Source organism: Homalodisca vitripennis, chromosome 8 (assembly GCF_021130785.1).
Source record: "Homalodisca vitripennis isolate AUS2020 chromosome 8, UT_GWSS_2.1, whole genome shotgun sequence".
NCBI classification, from domain to species: Eukaryota; Metazoa; Arthropoda; class Insecta; order Hemiptera; family Cicadellidae; genus Homalodisca; species Homalodisca vitripennis.
In genome coordinates this window covers 6,367,796-6,393,406 of record NC_060214.1, presented here as the reverse complement: position 1 = coordinate 6,393,406, position 25,611 = coordinate 6,367,796, and the positions used below count along the sequence as shown (strand labels likewise).

Below are 25,611 nucleotides of genomic sequence, written 5' to 3'. Positions count from 1 at the left end.
GTGAATATAAGAAACACACTACCCTCACACACCCTACTCATGCCAGTGCAACCGCAGCGAAAGAGACATATGCGCCCCGCCCCAACCATCCGCCCCAGATAGTGCTCCCTTAGCGACGCTACGAACCGAGGACTACTCTCTAAGGATGTTATGCTATGGGGAAGGGAATTTATTTATTTATTCATCAGGTGTAAGAAATATAATGAATAACAAGTACCTACAACCTACAGCGTGTGGCGTTTTCAGTAGACTGTTACGCATTAAATTTCCTGCACCTGACGAAGAGGGTAGATTTCAATCCTCGAAACGTAGCGTTATACATGTTGTAACATATAGCGAAGGCAAATGTCCGAAATCCTTTAAAACCTTTCGTCGTCAAAAACAATAGGGTAGTAGAGGAATGATGATCTTGTTGGAAAAACAAATGGCACTTCTCAGTTTACTCTTTTATATTATCCAGAATCCAAGTCATGTATTCAGACACCCTGGTAAAAACGTCTGGTACACCGCTGCCACAATCTGCATCGTAGTCTGAATTTTGGTCTCCTATAACGTGGGATGCAACCCCGACCACGAAAGTCTTTGTACTCCTGCTTTTTCTGTCGAGAGGGATGTGTACCATCAGGGGTACTCCAGAGTCCCCCGTGCACAACCCTCTTCCTCTGATCCCACTCGCGCAGATGAACTGTTCAGTGATGGTCTTCATGCACTCCGGCCGACCACCCGGGCAAAACTTCCTCTTGACGAGGGCGTTGTTCCACATATTTTCACACCTTTCCTGTGCCACTAGCGGCACAGTGATCGTTTGTAGGTAAGCGTCTGCAATCATACAGCAGTGAGCTTAAATTGCAATTCAATGATTCTATTTTAAAGAAATCACAGCAGTACCTAGAGGGTTCTTTAAAGTGAATATTGCTAGGTACTATACAATTTTAAAGCAAGATAAAAATGTCTAGCATATTGCTTGCTTTTAGCTTAATACTTATACTATATTCAACATTATACTATGTTGTTACAATGAACATGTTTTCACACATATTTGCCAAGATTCTGAAACGGAAAGAGGTTAGATTCAAGCGACTCCACTGTGTGTGATTAAAAGCCTCTGGGCCTGCTGGAACGAGACATGATTGGCAGCAAAATAAAGCGTGGACCCAAAATAAATTATTAATAAACATCAATGATTTTTTGGCGTCTTTAGACTCCAGAAAAAAGCTGTCAGAATCACTGAAAATTTGAATTATAGAGAGTCGTGTAGGGAGTTGAGATTGGTGACTTTGCCCTGTATCTATATTTTTGAGGTGATCATGTACTGCAGATCAAGGTGCACCTTGATTCGTGGCAGTGACGTTCATCAATATGAAACTAGAGGCAGGGCCAACTTTCGAACTCATCAACGCAGATTGACATTAGCGCAACATCTATCGCAAGAAGTTGGTGTCAGATAAATCAACAGGCTCCCTGAAGAAATCAAAATTTCCAATAATCAATATCAATTTAAAACGCGTCTCATACTCCTTTTGGAGTCCAAGGCTTTCTACTCTGTTGATGAATTCATGATAAGCCGCTGGGATATTTGAGAGTGATGGATCTGAGGTCAGTGCGATTGTGTCTTGAATGATTGTATGAATTGTGAGTATGAGGTTGCGTGAATGTGTAGATAATATCGTTTTAAATTGACAAACTATTGACGATTTCGATACGATGTAGAAATTTTTAAAAGAATGCAATAAAGAGATTATTATTATTAGTATTTTAAAAATTCATCGTAGACGACGTTAGAAATCCCAATGATGCACTGTCGGTGGATGCAGAGTTGTGGATGTGTGCAACGAGATTTAAAGGCAAGGATCACGCCGTTAAGAATAGGACTATTATTGTTTTAGGTCTTGAATTGCCGAGCTATGTGCAGTATGGCACAATTGCCGTCATAAGTCGCAATATACTACAAAAAATCAGTATTCAAACAAATAAAACAAATTAGGAGACTGTAGTATCCAAATGCTAAAGGCTAAACATCGAAAAATCGCTCACAAATTAAATGTTTGGAAATATTTCGGCCTCGTTAAAAAAATTCCAGTCAACAGATTTTACGCCGAAACTGCCAATAATACGCATCCATTTGTACAGGTGAGTTGAAGATGAGCTCTCTTGTGATTGGCTGAAGATTTGTCAGTCAACAACTAATAAGACCAACAGTGATCAGAGGCTGCCAGCCTTTTTATAATTTGATGCTGTCTCTTTTATTTAAGTACCTTTCTATCAAGATAGTTTATTATTATGACATCATAAATTGAAGCTCATAAAAAATGCTGTATTTTGGTAAAAAAATGAAATCGGCCAAACCGTTTACAATGCATTGCAAAATGTTTGGTGCGTTGAAACATGACCATGGATAGCCGCTTACCGGACCAGTCCGAAAAATACTGTAGATAAGAAAGATAAAAGAATGATAAGACACTTGCTTGTCCTGTTTACTTACAAATACTGATAGGGAAATTAGTAATTATGTTAATATTACACAAAACCTTTTGCTTTTTTGGCAATATCATTGCATTCAGTAAGTAATAGTGTTGTGTTGTTAGCAGTAGTACAGTAGTTTGTAGACTAATAATTGCAATATGTGAAATTACATTATTGGCTGCTGATATAAAACGGCTCGGTTGTCCGATTTCAATTTTTTTAAAACCAAAATACAGAATTTTTTTATGAGTTTCAATTTATGGTGTTACAAGGTATTAGTTGCCATTTCCAAATTTTGGCTTTGAGTACGGGGGGAATGGGGGTGAGCACCCCCATTTTGAAAATATTGTTTTTGTTCCCCCAATCAGTACTATACACTCCCGTTTACAGAATTGTGATACTTGAGCTATAAGTCTTTTAATACGAGTTTGAAGTTTTCAAATGAACACACTGTGTATTTAAATCAACCAAATGAACACTTTTTCTTTGTGGAAGGAGATCCACCTGAAGAAGAGATCAGAATGTAGGTCTCGAAACGTAGTGTTGCTGATACTTTGTATCACTGAACAATGGAAAATGTCCTTCATAATCAACACACTAGTAAAATATAAATCCCCTATAAAGAAGAAAAATATTTTACCTGAATGCATTTGTCCCCATCCAACAACTTCCAACAATTTATCCTCAAAATATTTTGAAGATTCAGCAAATGCTGGCAAACATATTGGAGTTATATGATTGGCAGCAGTGCCTGCAAATAATGACAAAATATTATATATTAGTCAGTGTTATTAATGTAGCTTATTGTTATTGTAATTGATACTAAGTGTACAAACCAGCAGCTGTCTACTTTACTTTGATAGTTTTTATTTATACTGCCATTGGTAATAATTGTTATTATCTCATACATTGATATCACAAGATCTCCTACCGTCACTAAAATTGAAGCAGGATTCTCTGAGATATAATTTACGTCATATGACTCAGTTTGTTCACAGATTTAATTCTCCTGTGATTTTCTCGTTGCCATCATGGTTACCCATAAGACCAATGTAAAAATGTACACTACTGCCAACTAAATGACATGGAGTGACATGCGCCATCATCGAACTTGATGTTGCCTAAATGAAAGTCTTCGCTAACGCTCAGCCGATCATGTTAATCGTTACAAACGACAAGTACCATTAAATCATACCTTTATAGCTAGGAATCGGATCGTTCAAACGAATCAATGCGATGTCGTTTTCTTCATGGAGTCCGTCAGGTCTTGAAGTGTAATATGGGTGGGTGATAGTTTCTTCGGCACATGTTCGGTGTACGGGCAGATCATAGGCTTCAGAACAACTGCAGGCATCATCACCGCAAGTCAAAGGGTCGAGCAAAGTATACTCTCCTAGGGTAACGGTGATCCTGTCAGGCATAATGAGTTATAAAACACAAGAGTTTTTTACCTAATAAGTTATGTGATAAAGAATTTTATGTTTTCTTTATATTTTGTGAGAAGGGACGGGGCATGTGCTATCTTAGTGACACTTTTTAATATAAAAAAATCTCCATGAACTTACTAAACTTGTGGATACTTTGAAATAAGTCCTGTATAAATTATATTTAGATTTATCAATTTATGACAACCGTAATTTTGTTAACCTTTGGAAGTTTAAATGTTGATTTTAGCTCCATTTAACCTTACTTTTATTGCAGCATGTGGTACCTGGCACTGTCGCAGACTTCATTCCTGAACACTGAAGTCATGTTCGTCTGAAGAGATAAAAAATCAACATTATGAATAAACTCTTACTACTATAGCTATCTTTTGGAAGTATTGTACATTGACTTAAGTTTCCATAAAATAACTATGATTCTCAGATTTAGCTTCCACTCCAAATCCTCGGGTACTCATACTGCACTAACATTCTTTTTGACTTTGTCAGGAGCAGGACTCCTCAAAAACTTTAACCGAAGACAAAGATATGCCATACCTGTAATTTACCAATAGGATCCATTTCTTAAAGTCACCTGGCCAAGTAACAGACAATTAGTGCAAATGAACACTGGTGTTTCTCTTTGATGTGCTCAGGTAAATGTCTTATTCAGTGGGTTTGTTCTTTACGATGCCACGTTAACATAACAAACGTAACCTAACCTAATCTAACCTTACGCAACAAAACCTAACTTAAGCTTAATTGTACTCACCTGACTCAACCTAACATAACCCAACCAATCCTATTCTATTCTAACCTAACCTAACCCCACCAAAAATAAAACTATCATAACCTAACCTAAACTAGCCTAGCATAACCTAACCTAACCTAACTCAATCTAACCTAGCCTAACTTAACGTAACATAACCTAACCCATACTATTCTAACCTAACCTAACCTAATCTCATCTAACTTAACCTCACCTAAACTAACGTAACCTGACCTAACCTCACCTAAACTAACTCAACATTACCTGTCTTAGCACTAAAACGTAACCTAACGTTACTTAACACAACCTAACCTAACTAAATACCTCCTTCTATCATTCTGGACCTTCAGACTTGAATTTTTGATGAACTACGTATTATGTTATTACTTACGACTTGGACGAGTTCATCACCACATATTGATCAGTGTTTAATTTTGTGTGCAATTGGTCTCTTAGGGTTTCTACAATTGATAAAGATGATAGACAGCAATTCTCGAAACTTTGTGTTTTTACTTTGTAACATTAACGATAGCAAATGTTCACACACCTGTTATCCTGACGAACCACACAGCATCAATAATAAACTTAAAGGAAAGAACATGTTAACAGTATTTTTGTTGTTGTCCAAAACTATAAATTATTAACAACATTCCGAGTTTTTAAATTGCCCATACACATCGTGCACTATCTTAAATGTACATTTCGGTTTGGGAGTACGCGAATGCCTACTGAACGGTTTTTATGACGGAATAAGGAGGTTTCTCTTCCGGTTGGTTTACATAACCTAACCTAGCCTAACCCAACCTAACCTAACCTAACCTAACCTAACCTAACCTAACATAAACTAACCTAACCTAACCTACCCATTACAACCTATAATGATGGACACAGTAAAGACCAATGTTACACTTTAATGTGCACAACCCAATGGATGTCCAGAAGTGGTACATGACAAAAGGAACATTTCGAGATATCAACGAAGTAAGAGCTGGTCAATAGGTCTAGTCAACTGTGGAGGATGAGTGTTAGAGTGGGTGGGGCTCCCTTAGGGTTAAATTACCTAGTTATGAGGGTTATTTTCTTCTACGGTCTTCCCTGCCACCTTTGACCGGAAGAGGCTGGAACAGAGGTAGTCTCTCTTCCTTCCAAGGCGACAAAACCGATACAGTGCCCGTCATATTTCCTCGTGGGATTTAAAGAAGTCGATCCCTAGATCCAGCCTTACCCATCCTGGATATCCTGCCACGGAAGAGGCGCAATGTCCTTAGCGAAAGCTGTTGAACATGAGAGAGAACGTTGTGCTCTATCTGATTATAACCGTGCAAAATTTTATGAACCAAAATGCGGTTTACAAGTCAGCAATGTTCCTTATGTAACAAACACGTATAATTAACAACTTACCACCAACATGGTGATAACATACCTACCATCCTTCCGGATATATGCAGTGGGCAGCCGTGAGGACGTACCTCCTGTTGATGATGACACCGCCGCATCGTATACTGTCTCCTGGAACAAATAGATAACAATTATGAAGGGTTTTTGCGATGAGCCGAAATGAAGACTATAAATATTGGCCAAGTATATACTTGCCCTCCTCGCTGTAGCTGTAGATGAGAGCGATCCAAGGATACTGGGCCCACTCGGCGGTCTTTCTCTCCATCACTCTGGAAGCTCTGCTGTTTCGCAATCCACATTCGTCAATGGGCAGCAGCTTCCAATTATGGTGCTGTCTATACTCTGAAAGAAAACGTTTATGGTGAGAGGAAAAGTGAAAGGGTTTTCTACACATAACGTAGCTGTGATAGGAAGGGTTAATTCAATTTGAATGTTGAGTTTACCTCCAGTTCACCTTCCTTTTTATTGCAGCGTCTGGTATATGACTTGACTTCTGGAATCTGGACAAGAGTTCGTCTGAAGAGATCAAAGAAAGTCGGTCACAAAACAAATCTTAACACCGTTTCGACGTCAGAGACAACTATGAATAGGTGAATTGGCATTGTCTCATCAGGTGCACGATTGAGTACACTACGATATTCTGACATGATATCTAAGTACGGTGGAGAAACCGGGTTTTCTATACATAACGTAGCTATGATAGGAAGAGTTAATTTAATTTGAATGTTGAGTTAACCATCTCCAGTTCGCTTTCCTTTTTATTACAGCGTCTGATATGGATGGTGTCTCAGACTCTGATGTCGAAAAGATGTATATGTTCATTTGAACGTCTTCGTTGCCGACTTTCGTCGACGAAGATGTCTCCAGATTCCAGGAGTCAAGTCTTAAAAGAAAAAATATCGTATTTTTTTAGCAGAAACTACTTGTACCAACTGAAAAATGTTTGTTTGAAATTGTTTACAAAAGGAATTGAATGCGAATGAAATTTAAGATCAATTTGAAATAAATCAATTTATGTGGTTTTGTTATTGTAAGGGAAATGGGCTTGGGAAATAATAACGTGGGGGCTTACCCTTGTTAGCCGTATCGTGCCCTCGATGAAAGGTAGGTTCGAACCTGCGCTATCTCTAATTCAGCCCCAAAGTCACGCGCCTTCAGGCTTAGACTAGTCTACTACCGCTTCTCCCACAAAAAAGATAACTATAGATTTTTAATTTATTCTTAAATTTCCACGAAAAAAGAAGAAATGTATGCCAATACACAATTGCTAGATTTAGTAATGTTACATTTTGATTGTGACAGCTCTACTTGTAATTTTCTTTCTTCAACAATATCATAACATGGTGCTTCAGCCATAATTTCTCACTTATACCCAAATCTGGTTTGGTATACCCAAATTAACAGATGATTGAAACAGCTGTTGAGGAAGTAATATTATCAGATACACAGATAAATATAACTATACCAGTCAGCACATTAGGTAAAAGTTCCCCAACACTGGTTTTAAGAACACTTTTAGAGAAAATTTTGGACGAAGTATTTTACATTATATTATACCATTTTCAAATGGTGTACGTATATACCATTGGGTATGTAAAAATTAAGATTCCCTATTACAAAAATATTTCTCGTACTTCAAGTAAATACTTGCTCTTGGATCCGTCCTATCCGACCCATAAAAAAGAGCAAACACAACCATTAAAATAGCCATAACTCTTTTGTTTTTGAACCAATTCATAGAAAGACCGCTCCATTGGATTTGGGACTCAATTTAAAACAAGTTTTCATTCTTTCAAAGTTTTCATAGCGATCACGGTTTTCAAAGTATTTAATTTTCAAAAGTTTTAAACGTCAGCATTGTGAAACGGTAGAGTCATGTTTATTAACTTAACATAAATTCCAAGTTTCAAGTTATTAGCATTAACAGTTTATGAAATGTTAAAAAAATATTATTTACAAATATTAACAAAGCGAGAGAGGATAAAATTATATTCTTATGGACGTTTTGATAGTTTTTGTGTACTACCATTACTTACGCCAATCTCTAACGTACATAAAACTGCCATATTTAGTGATAATTAGATTACTTACTTAAGTAATTCACTTAACTGACAACTTACTCGCATTGTAGAATGTAGGCGAGTTACAACAAACAATGGTAGCGACATGAACCAATACCAGTGCGACCACTGCGCCGATGTTCATTCTGAACTGACTTTCAATAAAGGAAAGTCTGACGTCCGAATCATAATGGTAGGGTATGTTCTCTTAATGATACCGTCCAATAATTATACACGACAATTCAACTTTATGACCTGATAAACTGGTTTTTGTACATGGATGGCATTTGGAGCAGATTAATGAACAAAAAGTGTAATTACTTTTTTATTGGGTATTGTGCTGAAATTAACGATTGGTTATCACGCGACTGTCACTTAAATCGACAGAATATTGAAGGAAACTAGAAAGAGACTTATTGTTCACAATCATTCCAACAGGCTGTTATTTATTGGCTGAGCGTTAGCGAAGCCCCTACTCGAGGAGCTGGGAAAATTTCCGTCCATCCATTAACACAATACACAATAGGTCGAGACCGAACTGACCTTGATGTTACATCAACCTCTATTTACATAGGCAACATCAAGTTCCAGGGACGTAACCAGCAAGGGGGTCCAAGGGGCCCGACCCCCAAAATTTTCAAGTTTTTCTTACTTTTTAGTAATTGATTGTTATTATTAAAATGATTCAGTATTACTGCCATGTACTGCTAAGAAATAGTTCTCAACAAAGCAAGGGGTCATGCACTTTTTAAGGAACAAAATGGGGTCTTACTCTCCGTCAACTACAAGAAAATACCAGTCGTCTGAACCCCTCAAAATTTTTGTATGGATACGTTCTTGTCAAGTCGTTATGTTGCAGTCTTTCAATTGGTTTTGCTGAACGTTAGTGAAAGGTTTCACATCTGCCTTACTGGTAACCATGACAGCAATGAGCAACTCGTTGAATAAACAAATGTGTAAAGAAATTGGATACAGTGATTTGATATTTTAACAAATATTGCAGTTATTTCCTTCGATAGGTCGGTAAGACCTTTGTTACACCTCCTTCGATACTCCTTTGTATAGATTTATTTGTATGTACACAAGATAAGGTGGGCATCTTCCTCCTTGGGATTTGGGTGAACATTGTTGAACGACACTTTTCAGTAGGCTGAGAAAATTGCATTTCTGACTCCTGTATACTCTGTCTGTCCATCTGTCCGCACGATATCTTGGGAAAACACTGACCTATGAAGCTTAATTTCAAGGACGTAGCCAGCAAGGGGTCCAAGGGCTAAAGACCCCCCAAATTTTCATTTTTTTCAATATAATTTTGTCAGTAAACGATTATTATTATTTAAATAATTCAGCATGACCGACATGTACTGCTGAAAAATCGTTCTCCACAAAGAAACGGGCCAAGAAAATTTTAAGGAACAAAATGGGGCCTACGGAAAAAATGTCAGTTGTCTGGCCCCCCCAAACTTTTTCCTGGCTACGTTTTTGCGTCATTTCAATATAAGTAAGAGTGAAATGAACTCTCATCCATTACTCGGGGAACATTTAGATTCACTCTAATTATTCTTGTTTTCCAAAGGTTGTTAGTTAAAAACTAAATAGATGGTCATTTTTATGGCATCTTCCTTAAAAGGTATTAGATTCTTTACCGAAGAGCCTAAACCTCTTTTTGGAAACTAGACAAGATATATGAAATTGTCTGCCTGTCGCTTCTTCCTTCTTAAAAGAGTCTGAGAGATACAAGAGAAACGTGATAATCACTCACAACACTCTACACAATAGGCAATAAAAATGTGATAAAACAGCACTCATTAATTCACCGACAACAATCTGTTCATCGTCAGTTTTACGGGTTTCAAGTTAAAAGTTTTTAACAGCCACAAGTTCCACTTGCTTGTATTTTTCCATACAAGTATGGAACAGTTATTGAAGCAATGGTTTACTATGACACAATCCCGGATTGCACTAGGAGCTGTGATTTTATTTTTGATAGTACACATTGCTGACGTTTTTGGCTGTAACTCACCCAAGTTCTACAATGCTAGTAAGTTGCCATTGGTTAAAAACAATTAATTATTTATCTCACATTAAGGCGCCTTGGTTCAATTTGGTCATTGTTCAACTCACATGCGTTAACAGGAAAAACACTTTATCGGGTTGCGCGCTAGTTGGGAACCACACCGAAAGGAGCGCTAGTTACTCATTATACCTCGTTTCTGATTGGCTGAGAGGTTATCCAGCAGTATTAATATAAAAATGTCAACTGTCAAAATACATTTATGTGTTTATTTAGAATATACATTCTTTACAGTCCTTGTTGTCGAGTTACAACTTTTAATTTTAGGCCGATTTATCCACATTGCCATATATATTCATGTTTAATTTAACAGTTTTCTTAGTTTTTTTATCTTATTAATACCTTTCATGATGCATGACAATTGTTGATGTATATTTTATAATGCTTTGCAATCTAAAACAATTGAACAATTCGGGTAAATTGATTACAAACCAAATATTATTACTTTTTTTAGTATGAATATGGTTAGTATTAATAGGTTTGAAATTCGCGCCACATCTAAGACCCTTACGTTTCCGGAGGTTACTGCAACAAGAGAGTGCGTAGTAAAATCAAAGCTTTGCCAGTGACTTTAAAAATTGACTTTCTAATATAATTTTTATTGTTTAATCTATTTCAGCTGCTTTATGTATATTTTTATTAATTTACTACCCCCATACTAACCATTTGATTTATCATTAGTTGTATTTTGTGGCTAATCTCAAGTTCTAGCACATAATCATTTTGTACACATTCCACGGCTACACCGAGATTCGAACCTGTTTCCCTGGGATGATAGCTTGGAAGTCAAACACCACAGAAAACGTAAAAATACAGAAATCGCACTGTAACCAGTTCACAGCGCTATCCTACGGACAAAGTTAGAACTAGAGTTTACTGGATTTGGCGCAACACTAGCGAACTCTGTTTACTGGTTCCAGTACTAACCAACCTTAGAGAGTCTAGGCTAACCTTGAAACCACTAAGCTTCAACGGACAGCAGCTGTGTATTTTATAACATTACAGGACTGATGTCCACAATTTCCACAACTGTTAGTCTACTCTTTATGAGTTATAAATATATTTATATTTTCAACGTTATTAATTATTATTAATAAAACTTTATATACGTGATACTATATGACTAGGGTTTTAAAAACACTTGTAAAATAATTTTAATATGCAATGCAAGGGGTAACGAAGTCATCCAAAAATATTTAGAAAGTAGTTATTTGTATGTATATACATATACATTCGCACGTATATGTATATTCGAGAATTCAATGGTAATTTTCAAGAATCAAAAGATAACCCGGAAATCACTGATTTATTCGAAATAAATTTAATCATTTTGAAGGATTGTAAACACAATTGGGATATGTTAAAGGATCCGATCAATTTCAATTTAATTTAATTTAATTTTTAAGCCAATTTAATTCATTGCAAGTACTCGAATATAATACTCAACACTCTTCAAATATAAATTTCCCTTAATTTAATTTACACTAAAAATTGTAGTATAGATAAATTATAGAATCTTCCAAGAACAAAAGGCAGAAGATCCAAGACCCGAGGTACATTTAGGCTGGATGATGTCTTATGGTGGTGAAATCGAGTTTTGGTCGGAATAATGTTCAAGAATCTTAATGGAATAGATTTTTAAGTTGGCAGTTTAAAAACTTATATGAGGAAAAAAGTTTTTTACAATTTATGCCACCTTTACTTGAGCCCAAATAAAAAAGGTTGGAGATAAATTTTGAATTTTTGCAGTATATATGTTTTCGAGCTTCAGAAAATGCCGCAATTTACATTATTTTATGACTAAAAAAGTTAAATTAAAAAAAATATATATAATAAAAACACCAATATGTGCTTTAATAAAAAACCTTTAGTATGAAATCAATTTGTTTTCACAAACAATATGTAATTGTCTTTTTACTAGTTTTCTGATTTTATGAAAGGTATTTGAAAGGTTTGAATTAAATATTCCAGCAAAAATAATCCAGCAGAAAACCTGTTGCATTCATCTAACTCGCATGAGCAAGCGAAACATTTATTCAGAACCATAACTTCAATTAACACTTTTATTGTTTCACTGTTTATACAATGGTAATGGTATAATTTACAGAGAATATAATTAAAAATGGTGTTAATATATGTTTAACCCTAACCTCTGTCCTCAGACAGTAGAAAACACAACAACTGGAAGGTGGTACCGATTGACACCTGCGGAGTGAGAAAGGGTTCGGAGGAGATCCTAACCCCTAGCGCAAAGGGTGCAGAGTGGAAACAATATCCGTGGATGGCCCTTATCAACAGCTTTAATGAAGACGGCAAGTATTTCTTAGTCAACATGACGTCACCATTTTGGAGTGAAATGAAAGCCCGCCTTGAGTGGTCGTAATCGTTTCAGGTAGCAAAGTACGATGCGGGGGCGCCATAATCAGTGACCGGTTCGTGCTAACAGCTGCCCACTGTGTCTCTCTAGGAGCAAAGTACGTATATTGGTTAGTAATTGCTACATTATTAAGTTTACATTGAATATATTTTCAATCTGATCTACCGATCAGATCTGTTTCCCCAGTTTTACTTTGCTCACAACCACCACCGAACAAATTTGAAGTCTGGACCTACTGCAAGATCTCATCGGCTAGGTAACTCCGTTCCTATAGAGTATATGTATATATGTATACTTCTTCTTCGGTAACCTGTGAACGTTCAAAAGCAAAGTCAAGACATCTCTTTCAACTCATCAAACATGACTCCTTTCAAGAACATTCACTCTCAGAAACATATAGGCACGCACGCACACACACAAATCACATAACGTACAAATCAGTTTGTTATTATTTGCTTTCTCTTTGATTTGTTCCTGTGAGTTATTTTTTTGTTAATTTATTGTATACTTTGTCATAGGCCTCTTCTAGTTCGTAGTTTATTTGCCCTACTGTATTTTGTTATTACCTATATGAGATCTATTACTTGGCAATCTGCTTGAACACTTTTATAATAGTTTATCATCTTTTACTCATCTCTAATTCCACATGTTTCATATACTTACTGTACCATCTGTTTATATTGTCATATATGTATTGACATTGCGGTTGGAATGAAAAATAAATAAAATAAATATACAACGTTATTGTTTAGGTAAATGAATGAAAAATGCAGAACCATGCTTTATAAATATTTATAACTTATATACATCTATTTTAGTTCATAAAATATGAGATAAATAGTTAAAATAATGCCTTGCATGTGTTAATTTAGAAGGGGAAGTGTACATCACGCTTGGAAAAGGAAATGTTCGTTATTGAGGACTTTGTAATAAACGTACTTCAACATACTTTTGAGCGCATAAAATCTCCACTATTGTGTCTTAATTAAAAAAATTCTCTTTTTTCATCTGTTAATTTTTCTGCATTTTGTGTAAATGTGAATATCCCCTAGGTCGAATGTCACTTGTATTCATTCATTCCAACAGGAAATAAATATTTAATAGTAATAAGATAATGCACATTTAATTGAGCTCAGTCAGGTTTCAGGTTCAGACCGCGTCGAACATCGCTTACTAAATTAAATTTTTGAGGCATTTCAGGCACGGTATAAAGGGATTACATCAGTAAGATGTTAAGCTTACTTCAAGCTTATAACAAGCATTTGTCACAAATAAGTTCATGGGGCAGAGCTTTATCGTGATTGGCTGATGCCTAACCAAATACTAACCATTATGGGTTTTTTATAACAGGTTGCCAATTTTTCGATAATTTGATGCCATCTTCTTTGTTGAAATTATTATTTTTCTCTATTATTTGTAGGGTTTCTTATATTATCTTTAAATAATAGTAGGGATTTTTAGAAGCCTGTCGAATCTGTTACAAGATTGGTTTTGAAACTGTGAACCGCTTTGACAAATTATTTCCATCTTTTGGAAATTTCGTGGATTTAATATTTTTACTCGCTCTTATAGATATTAAACGTTACTACCCAATGTGGGCAGCGCCACAACTAAATGGAACTTCGTGGACTCCCGGCATACGCGGTGGAACCTTGAAACTCAGAATGATGCTGAGTCTTTTTTAAGGACCCGAAAGGACCTTTTTGCAATCGAGTAGTTGACCCCCTCTCTGCCTGAGTGATAACTCTTGATAGAAAGGGTCTAAACAGAACTTTATTGTTTTTGGTGTCAAAAGGTCAGCCCGTCTGCTCGATAACTAATGGTAAGAAGATCCTAGACAATTGAAACTTGGTACATAAATTCCTCTTAGCCAAGGCTTAGACCTGTATTGATTTTAGGGTGATAAAGTAAAAGGGCAGTCCGTCTCTGCACTACCTATTTCGTCACTTTCTCTCATGTTCTTCACATGATCATGGGCACTTCAAACGTACGGATAAGGGCAGATAGGATAATTCAATTAAAGTAAATTTTTATTTTATTTTATGAAACGATTTTGGGTAAAGCTAGTTTTAAAACGTTTTAAATATGAAGAAAAACATGTCTCTCGAAAAATGTGGCACCCGTAAGCTGTTTTGTCCGTAAGAGGGTCAAATAGACAGTTGCCAAATTGTCTAGTTAATTCTGTAGACTTAAGCACGTGGTTAGACGGCTGAAGTGGTGAAGTAAAATACTTGTAGCAATCTGTTCTCAGAATCACAGTCACGCTCGGTGAGCAGAGCTTGCTCAACTCGCTGACTTGCGATGATGACGCATGTTCGTGTTCTGAGCCCTCTGATCAGCCCGTACACCGGACATGTGGTGAGAAAGTTATCATCCATCCGGACTACAAGTCAAGGGAGGATGGACTCCATCAACAGAACGACATAGCATTGATCCGCTTGCAGAAACACGTTCATAAATATAATGGTAAAGTAAGATCTTCCTCCGTCGTCTATTGGGTTTTTTTTTAAGTATTGAGTTTAGTGCCATTCCGCTTTCAACTTAGTGCAACATGTCAATACTGATACTGTCATAGACTTGACTCCTTGAGTCTGGAGTCCACGTCCGTCTGAGTAGATCCAAAAAAGGTCCACGATGAAGACGTCAAAACGAACTCTTTGCATCATTTCGACATCAGAAACTACAAAATAGATTATCCAGCAGCTTCCAGCATATTCGAGAAAAAGAGGGCGCAATTGAGACACGTTTTGAACATCGTCGTAGTCCTTGATTATTTTATCTCATCTGACCGGTGTGGACTCCAGATTGCAGGAGTCGTCAATCTGTGCCAGTGTCGGATTTCACACGCTACAGGAAGTGGAAAGTAAAATGGAGCTGAATTCAACATTTGGATCGAATTATCCCTTCGTATCTGGTTGTGGGTCAATTAGAGCTGTATACGGTCAATGTAGGTAAGTTTTATTATATACATCATAAAAATGATCATGAACTATTTGTTTTGAACTTTAACGACTTTCACTTTCAAAGTGTTGTTATCACTTAAAGGTCAGACCTTCTAATTATAGTGTAATTTATTGTGTATGGTATTATTATCAATTGCATAATAGTGGCACCTTCGAAAATAAATGAAAAAATGACTTTCAGGGAAATTAAAACTGCAGAAACTTCTCAAACTAAATTTTAAGGGCAATGGAACTACTATTATTTTACTTTTAAAGGAAGCATGTTAATACAACTGACGTGCGAATGTTGTTATACAATTTGGTCAAATAAGGCAAGCGTTTGGTAAGTATTACTTCATGTTATTACATAAACCTCTAAAATCATGTATTCTTTGTTAATATCGGAAATGGAAATCGCCATGTTAAGTAGTAATTATTGTATTAATTGCCAACAGTATAAGCAAAGATAAACAGTGAAAGGAATAAAAATAGGAGAGAAAAGGAATAATAGGAAAGACACTTGTCTCAGTTCACCAATGCCAGACTAATTACTTGATTTACATTGGTCAATTACTCAATTACTTGGAAAGTGGAGGGAGAAACGAGAAAGAAATGCCTCCAATACATATTTAAAATACATTTGATTTCTCAGTTAAGGAAAAACATCGACTAATATCTGATTTACTTTATTCCTAAAACATTTGGAGAGTGGAGGGAGAAGCGAGAAAGAAAATGCCTACTACTCATACCTGAAATACATTTGATTTCTCAGTTAATGAAAAAAATCGACTGATTACCTCATACTTAGCGATTTAATTAACGAAATATTAATTAAAATGGTCAATAGCGAACTGATAAGTATAATAATTTACCTCTTGTAAATTTACAGACACAAGCGCCACTCGCTTAACTCCGATATGTCTTCCTGCGTTTGCCAAAGATACACAGTTCCTGGAACACAAACTTTTGGAAATTGCCGGATTGGGAAGACCGCATTTGACAGGTAATTAATAATGTTTTTGTAATTCTTAGGCGAATAATATTATTTAAAGAAATATTATTAAAGAAATATTGTATTTGGCAATCATATTTAATTTCTAAACATAACAGACTTTATCCAAAGCTTCTAAATGTAGTTAGGTGAGATAAAATCATTCTTTTTAATTTACACTATAAATCTCTTGAATCAAATACCAATAATACAATTGCGACAACTTAAAAAACTTGAACGGCTAGAATATTATGCATTCTTAAAAGCGAAACGTCAGGTTCAGTACAGAGCCATAGCAAAACATGTGCGTATGATGTACGTGTAGACACTCCGGTAGCAAAAAATCAAGTAGATATTCTCCTGGATCTAAAGCGGTGTGGTTTTTAGGTGCATGAAATCAAAGAGAAAGCATGAGGAAGAGAGGTGAGAGGGCAGCAGGATAGTAAAAAAAACAAAAAAAAAAAAAAAAAAAAAAAACAAAACTGTGACCAGTTTACACCCTCTTTTCCTTCTTCAACAAGATTCATCTTTGATTCCAGACATTGCGTATTTTTGTTTTCCTGCTGAGATATTATATCAAGTAGAGTCCTTGCCACCTTGCTAGGTGTCTGTATATAGTTCTTGTATTCTTTGTTGAAGCTTTGTGTTTTATGTAATTCAATAAGTGGAGAAGTCAAAAAAGGTCTTATTTTAACAGGAAAACTTAGGAATAATAAACCCTCTCTAACAAAACCCGGAGACCAACGCCTTAAAGGTGACTTCCGAAGGATTGCTTGCAAGGGCAGGATCGCTTAGTGGTCACTCATCCAAGCAGCAGCCACGGTCGACGATGCTTGATTCGGTTATCTTGCGATAACTGCAGTATCCAAAATCACTATGCCACCGGCAACTAATATGGTGTTGGGTTTGACAGAGAAGCAAATTAGTGCTACCAGTTTACCACATTTCTCCTCTTTCCTCTTCCTCTTCTTCCTCTGCTAAATTATGTTTCTCTTTGAATTTTGGGCACAGCGTCGTCTTTGTTTCCAGCTGACCTGCCTAATTGAGTCCTTGCCACCAGTTTTTGTACATAGAGTTTGCGTATGTTGGCACTTTTTGTTTTATACAAATCGATTTGGGTGTAACTTATGTTGTATATGTTGTTTGTACATAAACTGGCATATCTAGCATTAGATATTATATGTATTACTTTTTTGATGTTGTGTAATTTAGATAGTCTTGTTTTCGCAATTTTTGGTTAGATTCTTTACCTCAATTTTGGAATCGAGTTCAGAGCTTTCTCTGATCTGAATTTTCTTGCTGAAAGAAATTCAGTCATAGAACTTCTAAACAATTTTAGCCTAGAGGGTGCAGGTATATCTGTTTTAGTTATATTTTGTGTTTTGTGGCTCTTTGGTTGCTTTTCAATATTACTCGTCGCAGCAATGGTCAATTTAACATTTACCCATCCTAAAAAGACAAAGAAATTATCGAGACAAACGATGTTGTTCCTTAATGCAAGTTAAAATATATACTAATTTTTAACAATTGATATTATTTGGTGTGATTTCACAATTCCACACAGATCTGTGTGCTAACACTCTTTAAAATTCTGTATGACTTTTTAATGATAAAATATATTTAAAATAAGGTTGTGTTTTCAGATGATATTTCAAACTCTCCTCTACAAACAATGAGGGTACCAATGGTCGCCCAAAAAGATTGTGAAAATATATGGAGCAACGAGCTTGTCAAGGAGAGTCTCTGTCCAGGCGGAGAGACGAACTGCATGTGGGCAGTGAGCAACAAGTTTATCTGCACAAATGGAATTAAAGAAATTGGCCTGTGCTCAGGAGAGACCGGCGTGCCTCTGATGGCCCAAGTACCTCTTGATAGAAGAGGGGATGTTTCAAAACTGTTCATTGTCGGGTTAGCGTCCCAAATTTCGGGGAAACGCAAACGTTTTTCATGTCCAGACGTGTTCACGAGGGTTTCCTCGTATATGACTTGGATTTTGGATACTATTGGTGAATAAAGCTGGAAAGGTAATTTATAGTATTTTTGAAAGAAGTGAGTTAGATCTGGTGCATATTTTTAACACAACTACTTAGACAGCATGTAAGGTCACGGATGTGTAAAAGGAACATATCCTTTACAAGCAGTGATCATATACGTAACATAGCCACGGAGGGAAGAGTTGATTCAATGCAAATGTTGAGTTAAGTTCCATTTCAGAGTTTGTTCTGATCGTCTTGTCGCCGACTTTTTTTTAGATCACTCAGGACGGACGTGGATTCCAAATTGCAGGAATTCAGACGCTGCTGTAAGCGGAAGGTAAAATTAAGCTGAATTAAAAATTCGTAGACATCGTATAAGTTTTATATGTTTAAAAAAGTTTGATATGTTTTATTTTATGTCTTAAAAATTTAGAAATATCAGTATATACAAGTGGAAAAACATTTTTCATAGCTATATAATATTGAATGTTGGATTTTTGGAACATTTACATGGAGAAATGTCCCAATGAGTTCCCTTAATTCCAAGAATGCCTTCTTATTCTTCTAAGAGTTAGCCTATTGCCATGCGTAAGCCTCACTTAAGCCTCAAGGGGCTTTTGGACACCCCAGACCTATTTCATGAGGCTAATAATTTTCAGCAGTTCTAAAAACAGTTGAACACAACCAACCAGGTCATCATGGAGAAATTCACAACCCTTGTCCAGACTACTAAAGATGGCATAGTGCTCCCTTGCTATTGCAAAACAGCCAAAGAGCATGGTTTCAGAATTTTCTTTCTGCCCGTCACACATCCTACATAGTGGATCCTCCTGGAGAGTGATAACTCTGTGAAGATAATTTCTCAGGTGACCATGTACTTAAGGAGAGAAAGGTCAGACCCCACCCTGGGGGAAGGCGACTGTAGAACCATTCTGCTCATCCTCAGACTCGGAAGCAGCCTCCACTTTCTCTTATCTTCGGTGTGAACCCACTTCGAGACAGTTCCAAAGGATTCACACCTAGAAATACCACAGAACGATTAAGGCCATATTGGACACTGAGCCCAAGTTATCCAGGACATCAACTCTTTCGTTCCCAGATACCCCCCCCCCCTTATGATCAGGAACCAAACACACTGTTGGTTCTGCCAACGGAAGAAACGTCTTGATACCAAGAATGCCTAGTGACATTTACTCGTAGTCAGCTCTAGGAGGACCAGTCCTAATAAATCCCTGGTAGAGAAGTACGAACTAAGGAGCTAGGTCCAATGAGACAGAAATAAGAATTTTCCATCACTTATAGCAAAAGTGTTAGCGAACGAGGCCAAGGTAAAAACGATTAATCGCCTAAAGATACTTTTCCTCCGAGTGGTAACCACAGGTTTGTATCACACGTGATGCAGAATTACAGTTTACACGTTTTTTAAAATTTATATTTCGTGATAACTCTACATAGTAATACTCCCGAGTTCACATATAAAAACAGCTGTGTTTTGTGCATTCAGTTCTTCTAAAACAGTAGCAAAGTTAGGATTAGCGCGGTGAAAACTTTCAAATTTCTTTTATAAGGTAGCGAGAGGCAATAACTTTATGGTTAACTTAGCCATAAAAACTGTTATCAGTGCAGTATGATAAAAATCACTTTAATTCTGTTGGGAAAATACGGATTCCTACCATCCTGATGTAGTGACCTCACTGAATTCATAGTTCATCTCAAGGCTACTTTGCGTACTTGTACGTAAAGAAAACTATTTCATAATTAGTCTTTATTTTGAAGACATCAATATTTACTCACAAGGCTTAAAAAGTTAAAAATAACGATCTCTCATTTGCAATAAAGAAATAATTATCATGAAAAATTAGATATAGGACAATCATCACGGTGCCATAATGTATATGTACTGGGATTACTCAATTTGTTTCTATGGATACAAAAGCTGACATAGTTTTGAAAGTGTTAAACTCAGGTTTGAGAGTGATCATTTTATATCAATATTAGCGATCCAAAAATCTCTATCTTATGTATTTTTAACTAACAGAAACTGACGCAACTTAGCAAAATCTAACGATACCTATAAGTCTTGCTCCCCAGATGAATATTTCAGTATTACTGAAGCGTTTGTAATGTTATCATGAAGTAATATTGAGAGCAGCGGCAGAGAGCAAATGTAGCGGAAACACAAAGACAAACCATCTCTGACAATATTTGTCCATCTCCGTCTTCGCTTAGGGATTTTAATTAACTTTCTGACGAACATTTCACACACGTATTTGGCTCACCCTTCACGTCAGAACCTTTGAATGTAGGCGTTGCACTACAATCGTCAAAAAAAATAAAGAATCTTCTGTCGGTAAAAATTTCACTTACTTGAAATAAGTGGTAAATTTGTTTCAACATTTCCGACAAAAAAAAATAGAGGATGTTCAATCGTTTTATATCACACTACATAGGCTCTCCTTAAATCAAGTACAGTAGGCTGATAATGTTTTTGAGATGTATTAAACGCCTCGGAAAACTTAATGTGTTGTCCAGAGGCTGAAAATTAAAAATGTTTTAATTTTCTACAGCATTGTAACTGCGAATCTAAAACCACAGCGTTATTTTTAGTCTGGGAGCCGACAGTCAATTTATATTGTTTAAGACCACAATCTAGGTTTCAAAAAGTTTTGAAATGCATAGAAGAGTGTTCCCTAAGAAAGAGTTCTGCCGTCGGCCGTATTAGGTTTTATTGGGGTCGAAATAGGAGATATTGGGTGAAAAGATTAAAAAATGTTTGTTCACACATAATAATTCTCCTAACTTCATACACTTAAACAGCCAAACAAATAAATAATGGGTATTCAGCGTCAGACTATGAGTTAAAGAGAAAGCCACCACTTCCGGTCTAAACCTTGGTTTTAAAGAGAGCTGAATCTGATTTATCTTTAATTTTCGAATACTATTTTGTAGGGTTTGGTTTTATGACTATCTAAACGGATGCCCCTCGTTCTTGCAGAATAGATGATGCACTGACTTGACGTCGATTGATAACCTTAATTTACAAACAAAGAAATTGTGTTGACCTGTTGCTATTATTCATTTCCAGTTTATAGGCAGGAGAGATTTCTTCTATCTGGAAAGAGGAGGCTCCTAAATTGGTAATAAAAGTTTCCAAATACTCTCCACCAAATCATATCCTTAAATATATCAAAACCTATCATGAAGTTTCCATTCTTGGAGAGATAAATTTATAATTTCTTATATAAACCAAAATACATACAAGTTAAATGCAGGAAACTTCAATATTTATTCAAAGAAAAAACAGATATATTGTTGAATGTTTACATACACAGATTTTCTGGGAACAAATACGGTATTAAATAACACATAAATATGAAAATATCAATAGAAGAGCGTAATTTAATGCACTGTCAATTTAGAATAAAATTAAAGCAAAAAACAAATTATGTATTAAAAAGGACTTTTCTATGAAATTTTTGGCATGACTGTAATAACAGCATATTAATCTGAAATAATTGATGTTTCTATACACATGTTGTGTTGAGTGTAACGGCACACAGCTGGGATCTATACTCACATTTCAACTCTCAAATGAAGCTCGGATTTATGAGACAATCGTACTGCAATTACCGCAAACCTGGCAGCGCAACTGAGCCAATCATGGGGCCGTTATGGGCTCCAGTTATTTCTGAATCGTGTTTCGCAAAACAACGTCATCACCTGGAACAGTCATATCCTTATTTGGTGCAAATCGTACCTTCGATTCTTTATATCTAAAACTTTAACTGTATCTTGTGTTCCTAAATAGTATAGTATGATTATAAATGGATCAAATAATTTACCGAATCCTTGCCGACTACTTTTTTATGAATCTAGTTTATACGGGCTGACTATAATCAAGTGTAAGTTATGCATGAAATATTACTTCGTATAATAATAAGTTGTAATTCGTAAGAACCATAACTCTTTTGAAACGTTTGGGCATGCATAGACTCGTACCCAAAAAGGTTTTGGTCAAATAATTGACATAATAAACCTGACAAATTGACAATAAATTGACAAATAAACCTTAGACATAATTGTTTTCTTAGCAGGGAAAATTTGTAGGTTATGTCACCACATAAAAAAAACTTTTCTTTGCTAAGAAAATAAATAAGCTAATAGGATAGCTCCACCTAGCGTTTTGAAGACCTCAGTTTGTCTTTAGGAGCTTACGTCCTAGGATGATTGGTCTTTGAGATCAACTGTTCTTGAGGGTTAGCTAGGTAAGTACCTAAAATACTGGATTGGTATTTGGTATGGATCCATTAGATGTCTAAGAGCTATCATTTCAGCTCTCTTTGAAGTTCAAGTACCTGAGGGTTTTCATGGCCTTAAAGGCAACTAAAGGTTTCTGAGAGGCTTTTCCGTGCAACCATAATCCTCTAGTCCAGCTTACATATCCTTTACATACTCCAGCCATTTAAAGATTTAAAGTTTGACACACTTGGCCATGGGTAAAGCTCAGAATTTCAGGTCCCCGTATGTGGGGAAACTCGAAACTCTGTCCAGGGAACATACAGAGGGGGACAGGGTGATGTAACGATCCAGGGAACATACGGAACTCTAGATCTTTCAGTATATAATAAACTTTCAGACACTGGAACCTTTCGGAAAATGTTCACCAGTCTTTTGGTCCGTGGGAGCTCCCATTTTCTTTTGAAATTACCGACCTTGTAGTCTCTTGACCTCGGAGACCTTCCATTCAAACCTAAAACCATATACCTTCATCTGGACACCAACGCCAATCCGTAAATACCACAAAAATAAAATAAGAAGAGCAATGGCTAATATTTGTTACGTAGATTAATTTTACAAAATTAATGCTAGCTATGATATAAAATTCCTTACTATTAACTCGACGAGTTTAGTCATAATTGCAGAACTGTCTGAGTGGCGACTATGTTATACATTTTATTCCTTATATAGTGAGGTGTGTAATTTGATGTCACACGACTTATACTAGCTCTAAGGGTAAAATTTAAAAAATGGTTTTTAGAGGTGTTCAACGATGGGTTTAATAATTTCACTACCCTCCTCTTGTACTCGATACAGTCCTAAAAAGCTGTATAAAAATAATATTTTATAAGTAAATTCGATTGTTACTGTAAAACAGTTCACAAAACTAAAAATGTAACGATATATTAACAGTTAGATACATTAAAAAAAATTATGAGTGCCGATGGCCGAGCGGTCTAAGTAGTTGAACTTTGGGTCTGTGTTAGAGATAGCGCAGGTTCGAATCCTGTCTGTGACCGTTGCACGTTTTATCAGTACAATCAACCTCGTACTGTATCGACTCTCCCCTTTATTCTGTTTGATAAGATCCTCACACAGGCCAGTGGCCCATGAGTACGGACAGAATAAGGCTTATAAGGGGATCGGCCTCTCCTTTTTTTAAGTAAAAAAAAAATACATATAAATAAAAGTACTACAGTAGTTTTAATAATACATATAGGGACATCAAGTTGCTTTTCCCGTACCATGCATGTGTAGTCTTCATTAGATGAAATGCAGCATTAGAAATAATATTATAACAGTCTATACTATTTGTATTACATGTTGTGTTTAATGAATAACTATGAGAATAGGTGAAGAATTGTTATTCATTGTTATGTATTACATACACTACCCACAGTAGAGTCATGAATAATCTATATTCTCTCATTTATATATATATATATATATATATATATATATATATATATATATATATATATTAATGTTTGTGTGTTTGTCCTGTATGGAATCATGAACTATGTGGCCGATCAATTATGAAAATTTGTATGTATATACATTTTTCCACGAAGAAGGTTTCTATGCTATGTCTATTGATGTAACTCGCCTCCAGGTGGCGTTGCCAAAGATAATAGTTTTTAAAGCGCCTGCACATTATAAACTGCAATTACGAGACAGTTACGAATATTTAATAGCCAAACACTATTTGAAGGCGCTAAGTTATGATGTATATTTGTCTTGAAGATAAATTTCTGGTTGAACTGAAAGCTTGAGCGTTAGACCACTTTATAATGAAACACATGTACGTGTACAATGGCTAGAAACATATACAGATTTTCTTGATCGTGGCAACAAAGCAAACTCTACATCGGCGTTTGAAATATAATTTACTTGAGCAAGAAGTGCACATACACGGATACACGGGTAACCCTTACGAAAAGCGTGCGAAGCCGCGGGAAACAGCTAGTTTAGTATAAATAACACAGATTAATAGGATATTACGGTATACGTATATTTTTGTAACGTCGCGTCAGAAAGTTTGACCGTTTATCTTGATACTTAGCGAAATGTTTGAAACTGTGGATTCAAGCGATAATGCAGGATCCATTAATAATGAGAGGTGAAGGATTAAGCGCCAATAAGGAAAGACGGGTAACGCCACCCTGACACGGCGGTTTTGCCCTTCTCTAAGCCCTTTAGAAGTGGTCAAGGGCTCAACACTGGCCGCTTCAATCTCTTATAGTAATTTCTAATTATTTACCCCCTTTGTCCATTCAGATGGTATTATGGAAATATCTTCTCTTTTGATATCCGTTGGTTTAATTATTTATTACACGTTGTGGAAGTATAAAATCTGTCTGGCCAATCTAAATACTGCTTAGTTTTTTCAATGAAAAGTTTTAAAGCACGATTCATCAAGCTTGAGAGTCACTTAAAATATAATATTTCTACCAGATTGAAGAATCTTATGGAATTCTAATTGATGATAATTAAAGTTCACTTTGGTTTTTTGTTTTGGATGAACAACAGCCATTGAATGCAAAGCCTTCGTTTATATTATTTATCGATCACTTAAATTGATTCAGTATAAGGTAAGTTCTGGGATACGACCAAATTTAGTTTTCTTTCATTATACGATCTCATGTATGGGATCACGTGGAATGTAGGCTGTTTCCCACATTCCATTATGTCCATTCCATTATACATAATGATGAGAGTGCACAGATGAAAATGTATTTAGAGAAATCTCCTGATCCTGACAGACACTAGGGCAAGTTTTAATTTTATACCACGTTTAAAGATAACAGCTCACAATGATGCCAAAGATATAAAAGCAAATTTCCATTTACAACCTGGTTTTTG

The 25,611-nt window shown here is 36.0% G+C and overlaps 2 protein-coding genes across 2 annotated transcripts; one reads left to right on the top strand and one right to left on the bottom strand.

The window, feature by feature from the left end:
- Positions 1–434: 434 nt before the first annotated feature.
- On the bottom strand, positions 435–8,335 carry LOC124367088 (CLIP domain-containing serine protease 2-like). Its single transcript, XM_046823741.1, has 6 exons — positions 8,172–8,335; positions 6,247–6,393; positions 6,081–6,162; positions 3,659–3,873; positions 3,104–3,214; positions 435–819 (listed from the first exon to the last, which is right to left on the bottom strand). Exons 1-6 carry the CDS (start codon positions 8,254–8,256, stop codon positions 440–442), a joined length of 1,020 nt encoding a protein of 339 aa, XP_046679697.1. The 5' UTR covers positions 8,257–8,335; the 3' UTR covers positions 435–439.
- A 1,616-nt stretch (positions 8,336–9,951) lies between these two features.
- LOC124367233 (CLIP domain-containing serine protease 2-like) lies at positions 9,952–18,523 on the top strand. The gene is made up of 6 exons (XM_046823912.1): positions 9,952–10,152; positions 12,348–12,497; positions 12,578–12,659; positions 14,814–15,028; positions 16,394–16,507; positions 18,139–18,523. Exons 1-6 carry the CDS (start codon positions 10,023–10,025, stop codon positions 18,507–18,509), a joined length of 1,062 nt encoding a protein of 353 aa, XP_046679868.1. The 5' UTR covers positions 9,952–10,022; the 3' UTR covers positions 18,510–18,523.
- Positions 18,524–25,611: the final 7,088 nt, after the last annotated feature.